Raw genomic sequence first — 16,125 nt, 5'->3', positions numbered from 1 at the left:
ACTTTAAAATTGTACCTCTCTGGAATGTAAGCAGATATCTATTTATTTCTGTGATCATGTTTTTCTTTGGAACGTTTGATTGTTTTACCGTTTTAATATCTTCTCCAAAGCCTAGGGGGTGTCATTATTATTTTATACAGTATTTAAATGCAGTTGTGCACATGGTTCCAACATGCAGCAACTATTGAGAATAGTTGCAATCTTGTACATAAAAAAAAAAAAGTGATTTATTTCATAGCTTCAGTTTTGGTTTGTTTGACTATAATTAGGACAACAAGGTATATGCGACACGGGTAGGTATCCCTCTATAAGGAATACGGAAACACACGGCACTGCATTGCTTTACAATTGCTGTTTGTCCTTGTACACAGTGGCACTCCTTCGCATCAGGCAGCGTGCGAGCGTCTACGTGGGACTGCTCCGAGTCCTGGGGAGCCGTATCCTCCTGCTCAGGGTTCGGGCCAGGCGGTCCACAGCGCTGCCCATGGTGCCACCCAGCTCCTTTCTGGAGGTCAGGCCCTCAATGTTGCCGCTGTACCACAAGACCCAGCCCGCCAAGGAGAGCAGCACCAACAGGGCTCCCGAGTACACCAGAAAATCCCCAAAGTCTCTTCCTCCGATCTCCAGCGGCGCAAAGACGCCCAGCAGCAGGGATGTCACGCCCAGCAGGTCCATCATCACCGCAAACACCAGGGCCAGCTTGCAGTGGGACAGGCCGTCGTACTTGGGGGCCATTGCTAAACGCACAACATGGATAGAAAGGTCATTCATCTTTTTTTTAAATTAAATTTTAATTAAATAGTCACGCGACCAACAAACAAACAAAACACTGCAAAGGGATATTACAGTACAGTACACACAAATCAAATTAAAAAAAAAAGATAAAACATAACATAAAGACATAAAGTTATGCATTTTAAACCAAAAAAATAATGGACTGCGTCTGGTTCAGAGGTTTTTGTGTAAAAAATAAATATTACAGGAATATTTTGGAGAAACGTTTTATTTTTGGGGGGGGGGGATTGAGATTAAAGTTCAACCACCCACGCCCCCCAAAATAGTCTTAATATTATGAGTTAAAAGATGCATTTCATAAAAGTTGTAATGTTCCAACAAATGAACACGTTATTTCGAGGGAATAAAAAGTTCAAAATGACACGAATCAAGTTGTATTTTTTAATATAAAAGTCGGATTACAAAACTGCATTACCGTTACGTGTAATGTTTGTCTTATGTTGTGAAATAATTTGACAGGAGAACCAGGTTCGGAGTAAACACGAGTCAATCTTTTTACTGTCCCCCCCCCCCCCCCGGCGGGATCTCCCTCGCCCCCCTGTACATCACATGACGTTACTTCCCGATCCCCTACAGTACGGGTGCCCCATTAGCTCAAATACACTACAGTATGACTGCTAAATTTAACGGATAAGCACGTTTAGAATTTTTATTATTTTTACTGTCATAATTTCTTGCAAGTTTCAATGTACAGTAGCTCTATTATACATGTATCAACAAAATTTCCATTTCAACGATTCCTTCATTTTGCTCGTCTTGTATTTGTACTTTGTTGTTAGTTTCAAATGTAAATACAAACGTATACTGTATGTGAATATCGTTGCAGTGACAAATGAATTTCCCTTATGAGATGAATAAAATCCAAGAAATATAGTCTCATTATGCGTCAGTAATATACGTACATATGGCGCAAAAGTGTGTACATAAAACAGCACACTAGTACACAGTCCAACTGTAAAACTGAGCAGCAGGCGGAACAATGTGTGCGATGGCTTAGTGTCAAAACGGTCAGAAGTGCCACACCTGTCTTGTGAGCTCCAGATCACAAGGCACACGCTCTTAAGTAGCCAAGATCAACACTTGTAAAAAAAAAAAAAACACGCATGATTATCATCTTTGAAATCTTACCTATATGGTATCCAAATTTGTTCACCACGGTATGTGAACTTGTTCACAAATGATTTTTGACGCTCCCCGGCAGGAACGACTCCCGACTCCCGAGTCCCCAGTGAACACCGAAACCTGACACCTCGTCACTTGCTCTACCTGTTCTGACCTTTTTCCTTAGTGACTCACTGGCGCCAACGCAGGTCAATTAGAAATAACAAGCAAACATTTTTGTACACTACTAGCGAGGCAAAACTGTGCGGCAGTTCCTTAAACTTGCCCCCTGCTTTGACTCACTAGCGTCAACGTCGTGAAAACTTTTTTAAATGACAGTCTTGCCAAACTAAACTTAGTTTTATTTAATTTTATGCGCGGGGTTTCAATTTTAAATAATGTATAAATTATTTCGAAATCCGCGCCTTTTTCTCTAACGACGCCATCATAATCGGAAATGACGTCACCCAGCATGCAATAATAATATTGTTATTGTTAGCTTGTTAGCTAGCGGAGTGCTTCGCGAGATGGCGACATGACAGAGTAATAACGACGTTTTATTACATGTCTATCATAAGCTTATTACCAGCCTTCATCCGGTACGTACCGTACCCACATTGGCACCTTTGCCACAGAAATTATGAAATGTATTTTTCGAAAGACAGAATGTAACACTGAAGTGAAGAAAAAAATATTTTTTGGGGGGGTGCGTAGTATTATTTTCACAGCGAGATCGTTGCTAGTCTTTATGACAGGCTAGTTTTGATGGGCTCGTTGGCATATTCCTCAGTACTAAAAAAAAAAAAAAAAAGTCGTAATTATATTTGAGTACCGTGTCTTATTTGATGCGAGGATAAATAGAATGATAGAAATATCATCTTACATAAACAGAATTAGGAGCTCTGTTAAAGCGTGCAATCATCAGACACGTTATTAGGTACACCTCCCTAATGCACCCAATACAAAACATCAGAAAATCGTTCAATACTACTAAATACTAAGTTTTTTTGTTTTGTTTTCTAGGACTGTACTATTTAATACTTGTTTCTATGTTTTGCCCCTCTCATGGGGCTAAATAAATAAAATGCTGTAGCGTCATTATGATGCTCTGAAATTATACAGCACTCTTAAAATACAAAATACAGTTTTTACACATTTTTTAAAAATATTCTGAAAGCTGGTCAAATTTCAGCATTATTATCTTTGTAAAGCCCGATTTTTTTTAATACAGCTCTTGTAACGGATTCCATGTGTTCCGAATATGATCGTGTCATGTTAGATATGTGTCGCGAAAAATAAATGCCGGGCAACAAAGATAAATAATGATCCTCTTATCAAACATTATTGTAATTTTATAGATATTGGTGATGGAGAATGGAAACAGGTCTGATGCTGCATCCACGTCCAAGAATCATTCAGGCACTCTTCACCTACAGAGTAAGATGATGTTCCGAATATGATACATGTAACTTTGAAATAATACCATAATTCATAACAGGTTTTTTTCTCCTGTTCAGTTCTAAAAAATGAAGATAATTATGAAGTAGCCATGCCGCTGGAGGAAAGCAACTTTGATCAGCAAGCAGGATTTTTCAACCAAAGTGAACAAAATTTTGAAGGTGAATGTCCATTTTAAATTTGAATGAATTTAGTGCTTGTGATGTGTCCCCATTGAAATGAATGCAAATGCCATTAATACGTTCCAGGCTCAGATTTAGTTGATTCTAGTGTAGCTAGGGTTCATATAATTCAGACATATAGACACAAAAGAAGAAGCTTTTCACAACTAAGTGACTCTGCAAGCTGTTGTAATATTAGTCGTTTTTGCGAAAGATAATGTAGCAACGTGACAAAAAGCCCCCCAAATTACCATTTGTCATGTGAAAAATATATTCCTTTAAAATGTTTTAGATTGTTTGCCTACATGTGTTTAAAGGGTTATAACGCCGCAGCATCAATGCTTTTCATTTGCCTATCTATGGCATTTGCATTGCGTGTTAACATTAAACTAGCGGACCTTCCCAAGGCAAATGAGGTTGTTTTAAACTGGCAACATGTTTCAAACCTTGGTAGAGTCGGCGCCATCTGCTGTCCCGTCTCACGTCAGCAGCTCCTACATGGTGATCACCAACCTGCGGACACAGCTGCAGATTTCTGTGGAGAAAAACTCCTGGCTTCAGAAAAGAATTGAAGACCTGGAAGAGGAGAGGGACTTCCTGCGGTGCCAGCTCGACTGTTTCATCTCGTCCACAAAGAGCCAGCGACAAGATCAGTGTCACTACAGTGACGGTAAGAAGAGCATTCAGGTGACTGAATACCAAATAGTCTCGCTTTGCATTATGACCTTAAAATAAAATCTCCGATTTTTTTTCACAATAATTCATACAATAAAATATATATATATATATATATTTATTTTGCTTACTGATAACGTTTTTTTTGTTTTTGTTTTTTTTTTTCCTTCTGTGATTTGCTTTAATCACCATGCCTTAAATTGTGACAATTTGGCATTTGCAGGTTACGAGTCAAGGCGGTTCGTTTGGAGGGGAAGAAGAGCGGATGAAAGTCCCGCTGGTTAGTGGGAGAAGTTAATGCCAATAACTTTGTATTGTGTACTAATGGGTTGATGTGTAAAACCTGCAATGTTCCCTTATTCACTGCCGTCTTCTTCTCGTAGAGCAACGGAAGACAGACTCGCCGCATTTACCCTCTCGCCAATTTATCCACCGAAGGCCCGCTGCGCCACCTGCGGCTCCCTCTAAAAACCACGTCTCCAATCCAATAAGCAATCAGATGGCCTCCATGAATGCTCTTTTCAGCTCGGCACAATCCGCGGCCCTTCTGCAAGGCCTCAGCACTGCCGGCACTTCCGCCAGTGGCGGCGGCGCCAACAGTTCCGCAAGACCGCTGATGAACGACTTGAACGGCCATCGAAACTTGGGGGCAGGTAATACCAATCGAGCAAGGTAAATCGTCACGAGTTTTATTTGTGTCTCAAATCACTTTTCCCCATTGAAATGAATGAAAATGCCATTAATACATTCCAGCCCCCCCCCAAAATAAGATTTTTTTTGGAATGTTTTTTTTTTTTAATAGTACTATGTAATATTATACTTTATAGAAAAATACAGTAATGACATGCCTGACAATGCTTTTTTTTTTTCTTCAAATCAATGGACATCGTGATGCCCCCCAAAATATTTTTGTTAACCATAAACTTCAACAGGCAATAAACAGCTTAAAGCCTATTTTTGAAGAATTTTTCACTATCTGCCAACCTGCTGCCTATTTTAAAGTGCGTTGAGTTCACGTGCCACCATACACGGCTTGTATACAATTTTGAGATATCATGGCTCTCCTTTCCCATGTGCGAGGGCATGACAGTATATAAATATTGTGTAAAAACGCATTAAACACAATTGTTTACAAAAACACTCAACATAGAAGCGACTCCAATGATGGACAACGATATCGCGGGAAACACTAGCTGAGGTCTCACTCGCGTTTTCGTTCTCTCATCAGATTCGCTTCCACTCTTGGGAGAATCGGATGAGTACTTGGAGCATGATGGCTTCTTAGAAGAGGAGGAAATGATATCCGGAGAAAGTGCCATGCAAGATCCAATTAACAGCAACAAACAACAATTAAAGAGAAGGCGGATATTCCGAGGCCTTAGAGAGAGGCAAAGAGGTAAGAAATGACGAGAGGGTTTGCTATGTAATCACTTCATATCGTTTACTCAATTGAGTTTGTGTGTGCCGCCCCATTGGTTTGAAACTTCAGCCTTAATTGGAGAGGTGTCACAAAAATGCGGCATTCACCATTATCGTGAAATTACAGCCATTTTAATGTGATATTCTTCCATTTTGGGAGCTCAAAAGTATTTGAAACAACAGTGAAGTCTACATACACAGCACCACAACACCGCATATTTGTGTTTCGTCATAGTCACATAATTGCTGGAAATCTCGTCTATTTGCCGTTTTTTTTTTGTGGCCTGGCCAAAGCAACAAAAATATTAGTTTTGCGCCATCTGGTGGACTCTTGGTATTGTCGGTACGTTCACTTCATTTATAGTGTTTTTTTTCCATCTGCCTTTGAAGAACAGCACTGTATCCTGTTTTGTTGGCGTTCTTTGAATGCACCTCATGTGCTGTCAAAAATGAAAGTAAAAGTATGTTTTTGTATTTGCCTGTACCTAACATGTAATATTGTGTGTGAAAAGGTGATATCAATGACTTCATACCTGTAAAGTGCTAATGCACATATTTCTTTTCCTGTGTTGTGCTGTCACATCAATTTTTGCTAGCACGTTATTTATGCTTGTATGCTAACTAATACTACCGATGAGCCTCATAAGAAGCCGGTTTGTTTTCGCGGAATAGTATTGAATACAGTCGTTTATGGAACCTGAGTTTATACTTGTGTACATGTTAGATGTATGGTGTTGGTGCTTTATGATCCTCTTTTTTTTTTTTTTTTTTAAGGTGTTAAGTGTTTTAAGTGCTTTACCGCCATCTTGTGGCATATATGCAATAACAAAAAAGGGACGTCGATTATTTGCAGGTTTTCACGACTCACAGCAGAGCTCGGGCCATATCCCCTCTGCTGAAATGCTATATGACTACTGTAATGCTAAATAGGAGTCGGGAACTGTGGATATTTTGTGGATCGGGCTACATACTGTGAAGAAGGGACAAGTAGCAAATAGGACAGAACAGAAGGAAACGCGACAGGACAGGACAGGACAGCCTCTTACGTTAAAGATGACAGTCGACACTAACGCCTCATGAATGTTTTATTTCAAAGCAATGTTGCTGGAATATAAAGGCAATCCCGTCACTGTCCAAAATACTGTAGACTCCCATTTGACTGCTGTAACTAAACGCTCTTCTTATGTTCCGTACTTCAGTAAAAGACGCTGCCGGAGTACTTTTCCGCTACAAGAAGATCCTCCTCACCTACCAACGTCTAAAAAACATGTCCAAGGCATTCCAAATCCACGGCGTGGATCGCAACACGGTGGCCTCCACCACACCCATCGCCGAGCTGCTGCTGGTGGCGCCCGAGAAGGTAGCGGTCGTGGGGGAGTTTGACCCGTCCAAAGAGAAGCTGCTGGACTACGCTCGCCGCTGCTACACGGCGCTGGACGAGGAAACGCTGAGCAGGGTGCAAGCCCTGAAGAAGAACAACCTGCTCTTGCCCATTTCCTACAGGTTCAGACATTGACACAAGAAGCAGGTCAACGGCAAGAAGTCCGCAAACCGCGGAGAAGCATTTTGTTCCCCGAGGGCTCGATTTGCCGATTTGCTATATGACTATAACAATATATTGGATGCCTCTTCCACTAACACTTCCAAATCAATCACTTCAAACTTTATTTTGAGCTTGAGATGCTCTCCAAAAATTTTCCTTGGTGGAAACCATCAAAGGGTTTAGCACCCACTTTCTGAGGTCTTAGTAAATCAGGCCCTTGGCGTGGCAAAACGTTTCCCTTCAGACAAACAGGTTTGTGTTAGGATTTTTTTTTTTTTTTTAAATACGTGCAATAAAATGTGTCTCTTACAGTCTTGTTTTCATGCCAGCACAAGTCTCGCGCATGTGCAGTCTAACTGTGATTGGAGTTTTTCTTTCTTTTGGGATTTTCGTAGACAAGCACAGATGCGAAGGTCTACGAAAACAGAGCCTGCTGTGTCAGCTTCTGTCTTATGTTGGGGATCACGTTCATTCGATTCCACGCACTACACGTGTGATGTAAAAATAATCACTTTGCAGTATTATTGTAATGTTGGAATACAATCCGCAAAAATATGTTTGTCAATTTGCACTTCAATTTTTGTACAGCCGCTTTGCAATCGTCCGGAATGAGGAGCCTTTATTTATCATCATTATGATTTGAGCTGTTTTGATTTTTTTTTTTTTTTTGGTCATTCACCTTCAGCTGATCTACCTTGCGTTAATTAAAGTTTTGTCTCTGAATTGTGTACCTTTCTCATGTTTTCCTGTACTGTATGTATTCAAACTTTACATGAATAGTTTGTACTAGAATACACTACTGTATATGCCACTATAATGCTTCAGTTAATGAATCCTACTAACAACATGAGCTCTTCCAAAACAAGACAAAAGCCAAATTATAAAATGATGCCATTAACTAATTAATTACTAACTGCTTGAACATGTTCAGACTGGGCAATAAATAGTTTTAATGGCATGCAGCTTGCGAACGTCATATGACCAAACCCAGAAAACAGGTGAGTTGTAATTGGTCCTTATTTGAGCCCTTAGTTACCTAGATGTCGTTTTCAGTGGCCAGCATGTGGCAAAATTATCGTCCCCAAAGATGGATAAAAACAGGTGGATTTTGCTGCTTAATTCATATTCCACAATCACTATTATTCAGAATGTCATGTTTAGGCTATTGGGGGCGCATAAAACATACATTATGTTACTGTAAAGAACATTTTGACTGGACTTCCGCTTCAAATTAAAAGTGAAATACAACTAAACCGTTTTTGGGCAGTGATTCTTTTGAGTGCTACTAGAGGGAGCCATTTCACCACTATCGAGACAAGTACAGTACTGTACAACCCATTTGAGAAACACTACCAAAGAAAAAATTAAAATCTAAAAAAAAAAAAAAGGTTTGGATGGCCTTTCTCATCTCCTTTTTAAATTTATGTATGTCTTTAAAAATAATTTTGAATGTTTTATACTATACTACTATAAATAAAATAAAATGTATTATTTTATTTACTTTAAATAAGTGTTTTTTTTCCAATGCCAAATGCCCTTTATTAGACTACCAAAGAGTAACATTTCATTCAGGCATCACACTTGGCGCAATATGCTCGGGCATTAGTTGAAACTCATAGAGACGTTCAAATCAACCGAATTCATAGCAAAAAAAAAACTACGAAGATAACAAAATATCAACGAATGGCTTTGTTAATAATTTAATTTGAAAATAAAATAAAATTTCAAAAAGGAGTTCACGGCCATTTTCCGGAAGACCGTTCATCAGCTTCCGGTGTTGAGGAGGACCAGAGAGACGGAGGGAGAAAGAAAAGCGGGCATACTGTTTTCTTCATACTCTTCACCGACCTCTAAATACAACTAGGCGTGCGTGTTTGTAATTTGAAGCCAGTCGACTGCGCTTTCGTGGCGGCCAGTTAACCTCGGAAGTTTGTTTTTGGCGTGCAGTTGAATTGTCCCCATTCATTCCGTTGTCTGTGCTAGCACGCTAAGCTACGCTAGCTTAGTGTCTGCTGCGCCAGGCCTTTTTTTCCCCCCCCTGCTGGACTTTGCTACTAGCTCGCGTTGCTAACCCACGTTTTTTTTTTTCTTCCGATGACCCCCCACTCGCCTTGTAAATAAAGCCCAATCCTCTTTTCCGTCCGAATCCGAGTTTAGTCAATCTATAGTGGGTTATTGGTCGTTAGCTAATTTCCGCGTGCAATCTTTATTACGGGGGGGTGGGTTTCGAGGTGCACTTTTTCGAGCGAATAACGCAGACGCGGAAAGCCGCCGAAGCTTGCAGAGATGTCGGACTTCGACGAATTTGAACGACAGCTATCCGAAAACAAGCAAGGTAAGCAACGCACACGATCGCGGCGCGTTTATGAGAATGTATCCCGATGTCGTTGAGTTGCCTTGCCGCCATCACGCTAGGCTACTCGGGCTCGGTCTATTTACTGGAAGGTAAGGGCATCGCAGTTGTTAGCCACAGACTCAAAATGGGACCGCTTGCTACTGTTTGAACGGATCGTCTTTTTATAAGGGCATTACATTTTTAAACAAGTGAATTTAACTGAGTCATAATAGAGGGAATCTAGTCAATTTTTATAAGCCTTTTGTAGCCGATTCGCGACGCACGCTGTTCTAAGGTAGAGGTACAGATACTAGTATAAAAGTAGTATCAACTACTTTCTACTTAAAAGTGCATAAATTGCAATATCCCCAAAATTAAAATAGTAATTGAAATGTTAATAATAATAAAAGTAAAATATCTATAAATATTACAATTAATAATCAACGCGAATCGTCAATGTGAAGACATCGACCATGCTAATGATTCCTCTCTATATCCATCCAAGGCAGAAAACAGATAAGTTTCACTATGCAGTAAAAAAACAAATCTGATCTCTGTGATTTCAAAGGACCTCTACAACTTTCCTAGGAAATCTCATTGTTCCATCATGTGTGCTCATTTTAGAACAGGCCAGTGGGCAATTCGTGGTGGTGTAAAATAATAAATACAATAATAATTTAGATAACTAGGTACATTGAAAAGAAGTAAAAATAAATTAGGCGCTAGCTAGCTTTGCCTCAGGTTTTTATACTATCCGCCATAGCTTTGCTACCAAGGCCATTGATGGGGAATATCTCGTTTCTCCGAGTCTCTTGGCCTTGTTTACACTTCCTCCATGTCCCTGCTGTTCCTGTTTTTTTTTTTCTGCCTTCTGAATTCCCCAAATCTCTCAAGATCTCAACAGGATTTGACTTAATCTCACTCTATTTACGGTGTATCATCATCTGCGGAGGTCGAAGAAATGTAATGATACGAAGATTTTTAAATGTAGAGAGTCCACAAGCAAAAAGCCATGAGAAACATAATGCGGCGGTTATTTTGCCATGAATTGCCTGTGCAGTATTCAGTCATTCCGAAAAATCAGTATTACTGAGGATTACATAATCTTGTGTGCCTTTAAAATTTCACAGTTTTTTATTTTTTTGTTTGTTTTGTTTTTTTTTAACTTCATTGTACATTTGCCACACAATTTCTCTGCATTCACCATCTGTCTTTTTTTGTGATCCAGCTGAGCGGGACAAGGAGAACCGGCATCACCGCCGCTCCGGCTCCCGTAGCCGCAGCCGAGACAGGAAGAGGCGAAGCAGGGACAGGGACAGACGTAGCCGGGATCGCCGTGGCGACAGTAAGGATCGCAGACACAGACGCAGGTGGGTACCCCTTGTCTTCATCAACGACTGGAGCGGCAAGCTGGGAACATCTGTCGCAGTCAATGATCGCCAGCCAGTCTGTCCTCTAATTTGATTGAAGATTTTGCTCATCTTGATTCAGTCAAGCATATCAATATTCCTTCTTCACACCTTGCCTGCCGTGGCCTCTTTCGCTCACCTCCTCTTCGGGGAAATGAGCGATTTTACACATGACAGGACACGTAAACGTCCATGGCATTAAGCGCTCTCCTTGCCGATGCAAGTTGTCCATTTAAATTTGGGGATTTGGCGTCTTCATTAAGAGGCGGGCGCTATTTTTAGCAGCGACAAATTCACATCTGCAAATTCCTTCTGCCCGTCACAGGGGCTTTATTTGGGGAGCCTTTGTGAATCGATCTACGGGGAATAAAGCTCACGCCATGTTTATGTCACATCTATTTTTACCACACTTCCTTAAACAGTGGCCATCTCCCAGAATACATGCCAAGTGTGTTGACCACTTCACTGGTGCTGAATAATTAACACCTCTCCCCAAATAAACCATTTTCTGTCGAACAAACAGCAACGAGTGTGGCATCACCGAAGAATTTGCAACATTTTATACCTCCTTCAAATGGGGACCAGGTGCTCTGCAGTTGAATAAATGCACCCCATTGGCCACTACTGGTTGAGTTTCAAGCATATTTTATTCTATCTTTCGATATAAAAATGTTAATCAGTGTTGCAGTGGTTGATATTTTCTCCTCTTTGCCGTTTCTCGTTTTGTCATCACACACTTTAGCACACCAAAACAGTTTTTTTTTGTTTTTTTTTTTGTATTTTTAAAATAATCAGATCCGGCTCAACCAGATGTCTGAATAATAATTCCAAAACAAAATAAAAGTAGATTAGTAGTGAGCCATTCTCCTTCCGCACATCACAGAGCGTTTCACATGCGCCGAATTACCCCGGCACTTTTTGGTCAGCGGCAGGAAGAAAGAAGTAGCGCCGCGTTCTTGACCCAAGCCACACAAAGAAATCCCGCCAGTCGCGTCGGCCGTGACTCCATAGAAAATTTAGAAGTGGAAATGTTAGAGAATCTTTTTGTGAAATCCCTCCAATGTCATTTCAGCTCACCACCGAGCTACCCACAGGACAATACTGCAAGGTAATACAGCAAATTGAACACAAAGCCGCTTTGTTGTGCCACAATCTCATGTCCTGCCTACGGAACTACAAACAACTGACTTGCGTGCAATTTTTTTCTGCAATGATTTGTGTGACATGAACGCCTCCAGATTATGATGCATCGTTTGCGTTTTGGCGCGACCTTGTTGGACGGAGTATTTTTTCCACTGGCGACTCGCAGCCTAACACCGAGTCCCCTGTGTCTCCCACAGCCGTTCTCCGCACCGCGAGAAGAAGAAGATCAAGGTGAAGAAGTACTGGGATGTGCCACCGCCTGGTTTTGAAAACATCAGCCCCATGCAGTACAAAGCCATGCAAGGTAGCGCCGTTGCCCGCGTGGGATCGTTGTCGGTGTTCGTGTGTCAAAACTGTGCAGACGTGCCTCGACTTGCAACTTTTGAATTCATCCCGATTTGGCTTGTACCTCAAATCATTCTTACGTCAAGTTCCCCCGTTGAAAGGAAGGGACATGCCATTAAATGCCAGTGGCACAAGAGTTTTTGAGTAAGAAAAATGGCGCTGTACATTATTGCTCTGTGGAAGAACTGGGGCTCAATCGATTAATCGGCCAGCTGATTTTAATCGCCGATATTAGCGGTTGAAAAATTGGCAGATTTTTCTTTGGCTGATTTTTATTTTCATTAACACAATACGGTGAAGTTTCACTGCTACCATCTAACGGGAAGCTGAAGCTCACCTGTATGTCTTTATTTTTCTATCTATTAATTTTTTTGCTGGCAACACAAAGAAAAATCAATAAACGACCTGGCAAGTCGAGGTAGCACTGCAAGTTTGTATAAGTGGAACTGATTGGCTCTGCGTCTACAGCTGCGGGCCAGATTCCGGCAACAGCCCTCTTGCCCACCATGACACCAGACGGCCTGGCCGTCACTCCCACCCCTGTGCCCGTCGTGGGCAGCCAGATGACCCGACAGGCGCGCAGGCTCTACGTGGGAAACATCCCCTTTGGGATCACCGAGGTGCCGCGCGGGCCAGCGTTGAACCTTTCAGTCCGCCGTTCGACATTTGACATTTGTGATTTTTCTCCATCTCTCCCATGTTCCCAGGAGTCAATGATGGACTTCTTTAACGCTCAGATGCGTTTGGGTGGTCTTACGCAGGCCCCGGGTAACCCCGTGCTTGCTGTGCAGATTAACCAAGATAAGAATTTTGCCTTCCTTGAGGTGGGTCGTTCACTCGGTCGCGCGAGGTCCTCCCCGAGCGCTTTCGCGCGCGCGCGCGCGTCTTTCGAAGCTAGCGTGGAATAACGTGCGGTTTCCTGTCCCAGTTCCGCTCAGTGGATGAGACAACACAGGCAATGGCTTTTGATGGAATCATCTTTCAAGGCCAAAGCCTTAAAATTCGCCGTCCACACGATTACCAGCCACTGCCGGGCATGAGCGAGAACCCCAGTGTCTATGTGCCTGGTACACAGACAATTAATGGTTTTTACTATTACTACTCCTGTTGGCATCATTCATACACCATTTGAGTAAATATGTATGGGAGCTGGCACTGTTTGCTGTCCTCAAAGGTCTTGTTGTCAACACAGGAGTGGTGTCCACAGTGGTGCCCGACTCGGCCCACAAGCTCTTCATCGGCGGGCTGCCCAACTACCTGAATGACGACCAGGTCAGTGTTTGCGCCGAAATCTGGGCGGGGCGTCTGTTTCCATATCCGGGTGGAGGTCCATCGCGCGCCGGTTGCCGTAGCCATCCAATGCCCAGGCGCCCCAATGGGCGTCGTCGTCAAATCGGTGCTTTCTTTTCGTCAGGTGAAGGAGCTGTTGACGTCATTTGGCCCCCTGAAGGCCTTCAACCTGGTGAAGGACAGCGCAACGGGCCTGTCAAAAGGCTACGCCTTCTGCGAGTACGTCGACGTCAACCTCAACGATCAGGTAGCCCACGAGCGCGACGCACAACCGTAAAAAGGCGACGGGAGGGTGCGCGCGGCGGAGCAGTTTCAAGGCTTCCCCCTTTATCGCAGGCGATTGCCGGGCTCAACGGCATGCAGCTGGGAGACAAGAAGCTCCTGGTGCAGCGAGCCAGTGTGGGATCCAAGAACGCCACTCTGGTATGTGTGGAGGCTTGCGCGTATACATGCAGGATTCGAGTGTCTGATGTGGTGAGGAGAGCATTTGGAAAGTGGAGAGCCCTGCCCAGGTTTCGATTTTGGGCCTCATCGTTTGGATGAGTGAACGGCCTCAATGTAGATTATAGAGACGCAATTTTGTTAATTGGGATTTTCCATGTTCAGTATTGGATCATTACGTCATCTCAATCATAAGCAAAGTAACATTTTGCTAAACAAATTAGGTGTGAGAATATTTATTTCTGTGAGATGCCACAAGGGTGCCAAGACCCTGTTTATTAGGAAAATAGTAATTCATTTCAAGGAAGTATTTTGAAGCGATACATCTCAACTGAGAGAGACTTACAGCTTTGTATTTCGGGAATGAGTTGGGGTTTATAAAGTCATCCAATATAAAATAATGAACAATATGGACATGCTTTAAAAAAAACCCAAATACAATATCAATCGATTAAAAAAAAAAAAAAAAAAAGCAATAGTTTACTCAAAAATAAATGAAACAAATAAATGAGCAATTGCAAAGACAAGCACCCCCTTAGCTCATTCACTGCCATTGACGAATTGACGTGTCTTTTCCCAGTCCAGCCATTCAATCCCTGGAATTTATTGATACTCAAACGTTAGGGTAAAAGAGGGTCTGAAAACGTCTGGCAGTGAATGAGTTAACCGCGGCAAGAAAAGGAGCAATTTTCATTTGAATTTGCAGCATGTTGTAACACTTTTGTGTGTGTGCGTGCGCGTCTTTGCAGACCAGCATCAACCAGACCCCCGTCACGCTGCAGGTGCCGGGCCTGAACAGCGCCGTCACCCAAATGGGTGGCCTGCCCACTGAGGTGCTGTGCCTGATGAACATGGTGGCGCCCGAGGATCTGGTGGACGACGAAGAGTACGAGGAGATTGTGGAGGACGTGCGGGACGAGTGCAGCAAGTACGGCCAAGTCAAGAGCATCGAGATCCCGCGGCCCGTCGACGGCCTGGAAGTGCCCGGCACTGGGAAGGTGAGACCGGACGGGCCCCTTCCTCACCGCATGTGTCGGCAATAATTCACACTTTGCCGGCCTTAGTTGGACCTTTTTAAGAGCCGTCCTTCAGTTGTGTCAGTAGCTGGTTTGTACCCGGTTAATGGCCGTGACAAAGTTGCCAACTTTGAAAGCGCCTGTCATTTTGCGAGCCCGTTGAAATGATTGCGTTGTCTTCCTGCAGATCTTCGTGGAGTTCATGTCGGTGTTCGACTCCCAGAAAGCCATGCAGGGCCTGACTGGAAGGAAATTTGCCAACAGAGTAGTGGTGACCAAGTACTGCGACCCTGATGCGTACCACCGCCGGGACTTCTGGTAGAGGAGGCAAGACGGGGGAGATAAAAAATCTTGTGTGGGGTGGGGGGGGGGGGGGGGGGGGGGATATAGTTTGGGCCGGGTGGGGAGGTTCGAGTTCCCACTGACCAGATCAAGCCAATGCGATATTTTTTTTTTCCCCCTTTTCTTTTCAGTGGCGATCACCACGTGTGATGATGTGAGATCTCAGAAAAAGTCTAGTGGGCTTCTTCTGGTTATGGGGTTTTTCCTCAGTGGGAACGCGGGGCGGGGGAGGGGTCCGGGGCTTAAAACTTTTTGAGAAATGTGTGTTATAATAGGTCCAGGGTGGGGTCAACAGTTTTTATACTTTGTGAGCCGGAGATGTCATTTTTGGCGGGAGGGGAGGGGAGGGGAGGGGGGCATAACACATCAATGTTTGTATTTAAATGGAAGGAACTTGTCAAAGGTGCATTGAGGGGGAATCAAGACGACTGTATGGAAATGAAAAGAGAGGAAGAAAATGATGAGGGCATTTTTTTTTTTTGTTGGGCCGCCTCATACTTCTTATTATCCTTCACTAGCTGTAACATCCAGTTGAGTTTCACCGCCATTAGAAAGACTAGAGAAGACGTCATTGTTCATTTTTTTGGGATTTGTTTGTTTGTTTGTTTGTTTTTGTCAGACTACTGCCCCCTCGCCCCCCTCTGGACGATCA

General features: G+C 42.8%; 3 protein-coding genes across 8 annotated transcripts; 2 read left to right on the top strand and 1 right to left on the bottom strand.

The window, feature by feature from the left end:
* Positions 1-25: 25 nt before the first annotated feature.
* Positions 26-2,395, bottom strand: LOC147143193 (transmembrane protein 238-like). Its single transcript, XM_086039266.1, has 2 exons — positions 1,924-2,395; positions 26-737 (listed from the first exon to the last, which is right to left on the bottom strand). The coding sequence occupies exon 2, from the start codon at positions 733-735 to the stop codon at positions 406-408; it is 330 nt and encodes a 109-aa protein (XP_085895392.1). The 5' UTR covers positions 736-737; positions 1,924-2,395; the 3' UTR covers positions 26-405.
* On the top strand, positions 368-7,875 carry LOC147143192 (coiled-coil domain-containing protein 106-like). 3 transcript variants are annotated; one of them, XM_086039249.1, is made up of 8 exons: positions 368-762; positions 3,255-3,333; positions 3,414-3,515; positions 3,970-4,185; positions 4,414-4,470; positions 4,574-4,843; positions 5,419-5,586; positions 6,809-7,875. In XM_086039249.1, exons 1-8 carry the CDS (start codon positions 751-753, stop codon positions 7,123-7,125), a joined length of 1,221 nt encoding a protein of 406 aa, XP_085895375.1. In that variant the 5' UTR covers positions 368-750; the 3' UTR covers positions 7,126-7,875. The 3 variants fall into 3 exon arrangements, with proteins under 3 accessions (XP_085895375.1, XP_085895376.1, XP_085895377.1); XM_086039250.1 differs by lacking the exon at positions 368-762 and adding an exon at positions 2,338-2,495; XM_086039251.1 differs by lacking the exon at positions 368-762 and adding an exon at positions 2,662-2,833.
* Positions 7,876-8,910: 1,035 nt separating this feature from the next.
* u2af2a (U2 small nuclear RNA auxiliary factor 2a) lies at positions 8,911-15,501 on the top strand. Of its 4 annotated transcripts, none has more exons than XM_086038767.1 (12): positions 8,911-9,487; positions 10,716-10,857; positions 11,969-12,004; positions 12,237-12,343; positions 12,853-13,004; positions 13,092-13,208; positions 13,313-13,451; positions 13,577-13,656; positions 13,799-13,921; positions 14,011-14,097; positions 14,865-15,113; positions 15,319-15,501. In XM_086038767.1, exons 1-12 carry the CDS (start codon positions 9,439-9,441, stop codon positions 15,451-15,453), a joined length of 1,416 nt encoding a protein of 471 aa, XP_085894893.1. In that variant the 5' UTR covers positions 8,911-9,438; the 3' UTR covers positions 15,454-15,501. The 4 variants fall into 4 exon arrangements, with proteins under 4 accessions (XP_085894893.1, XP_085894892.1, XP_085894895.1 ...); XM_086038766.1 differs by having other exon boundaries at positions 13,313-13,469; XM_086038769.1 differs by lacking the exon at positions 11,969-12,004.
* Positions 15,502-16,125: the final 624 nt, after the last annotated feature.

The sequence above is a fragment of the Filicampus tigris genome, chromosome 8 (assembly GCF_054856515.1).
Source record: "Filicampus tigris isolate MCC_2025a chromosome 8, RoL_Ftig_1.0, whole genome shotgun sequence".
NCBI lineage: Eukaryota > Metazoa > Chordata > Actinopteri > Syngnathiformes > Syngnathidae > Filicampus > Filicampus tigris.
The sequence above is the reverse complement of the archived record's forward strand: the minus strand, read 5'-3'. Positions and strand labels throughout refer to the sequence as shown.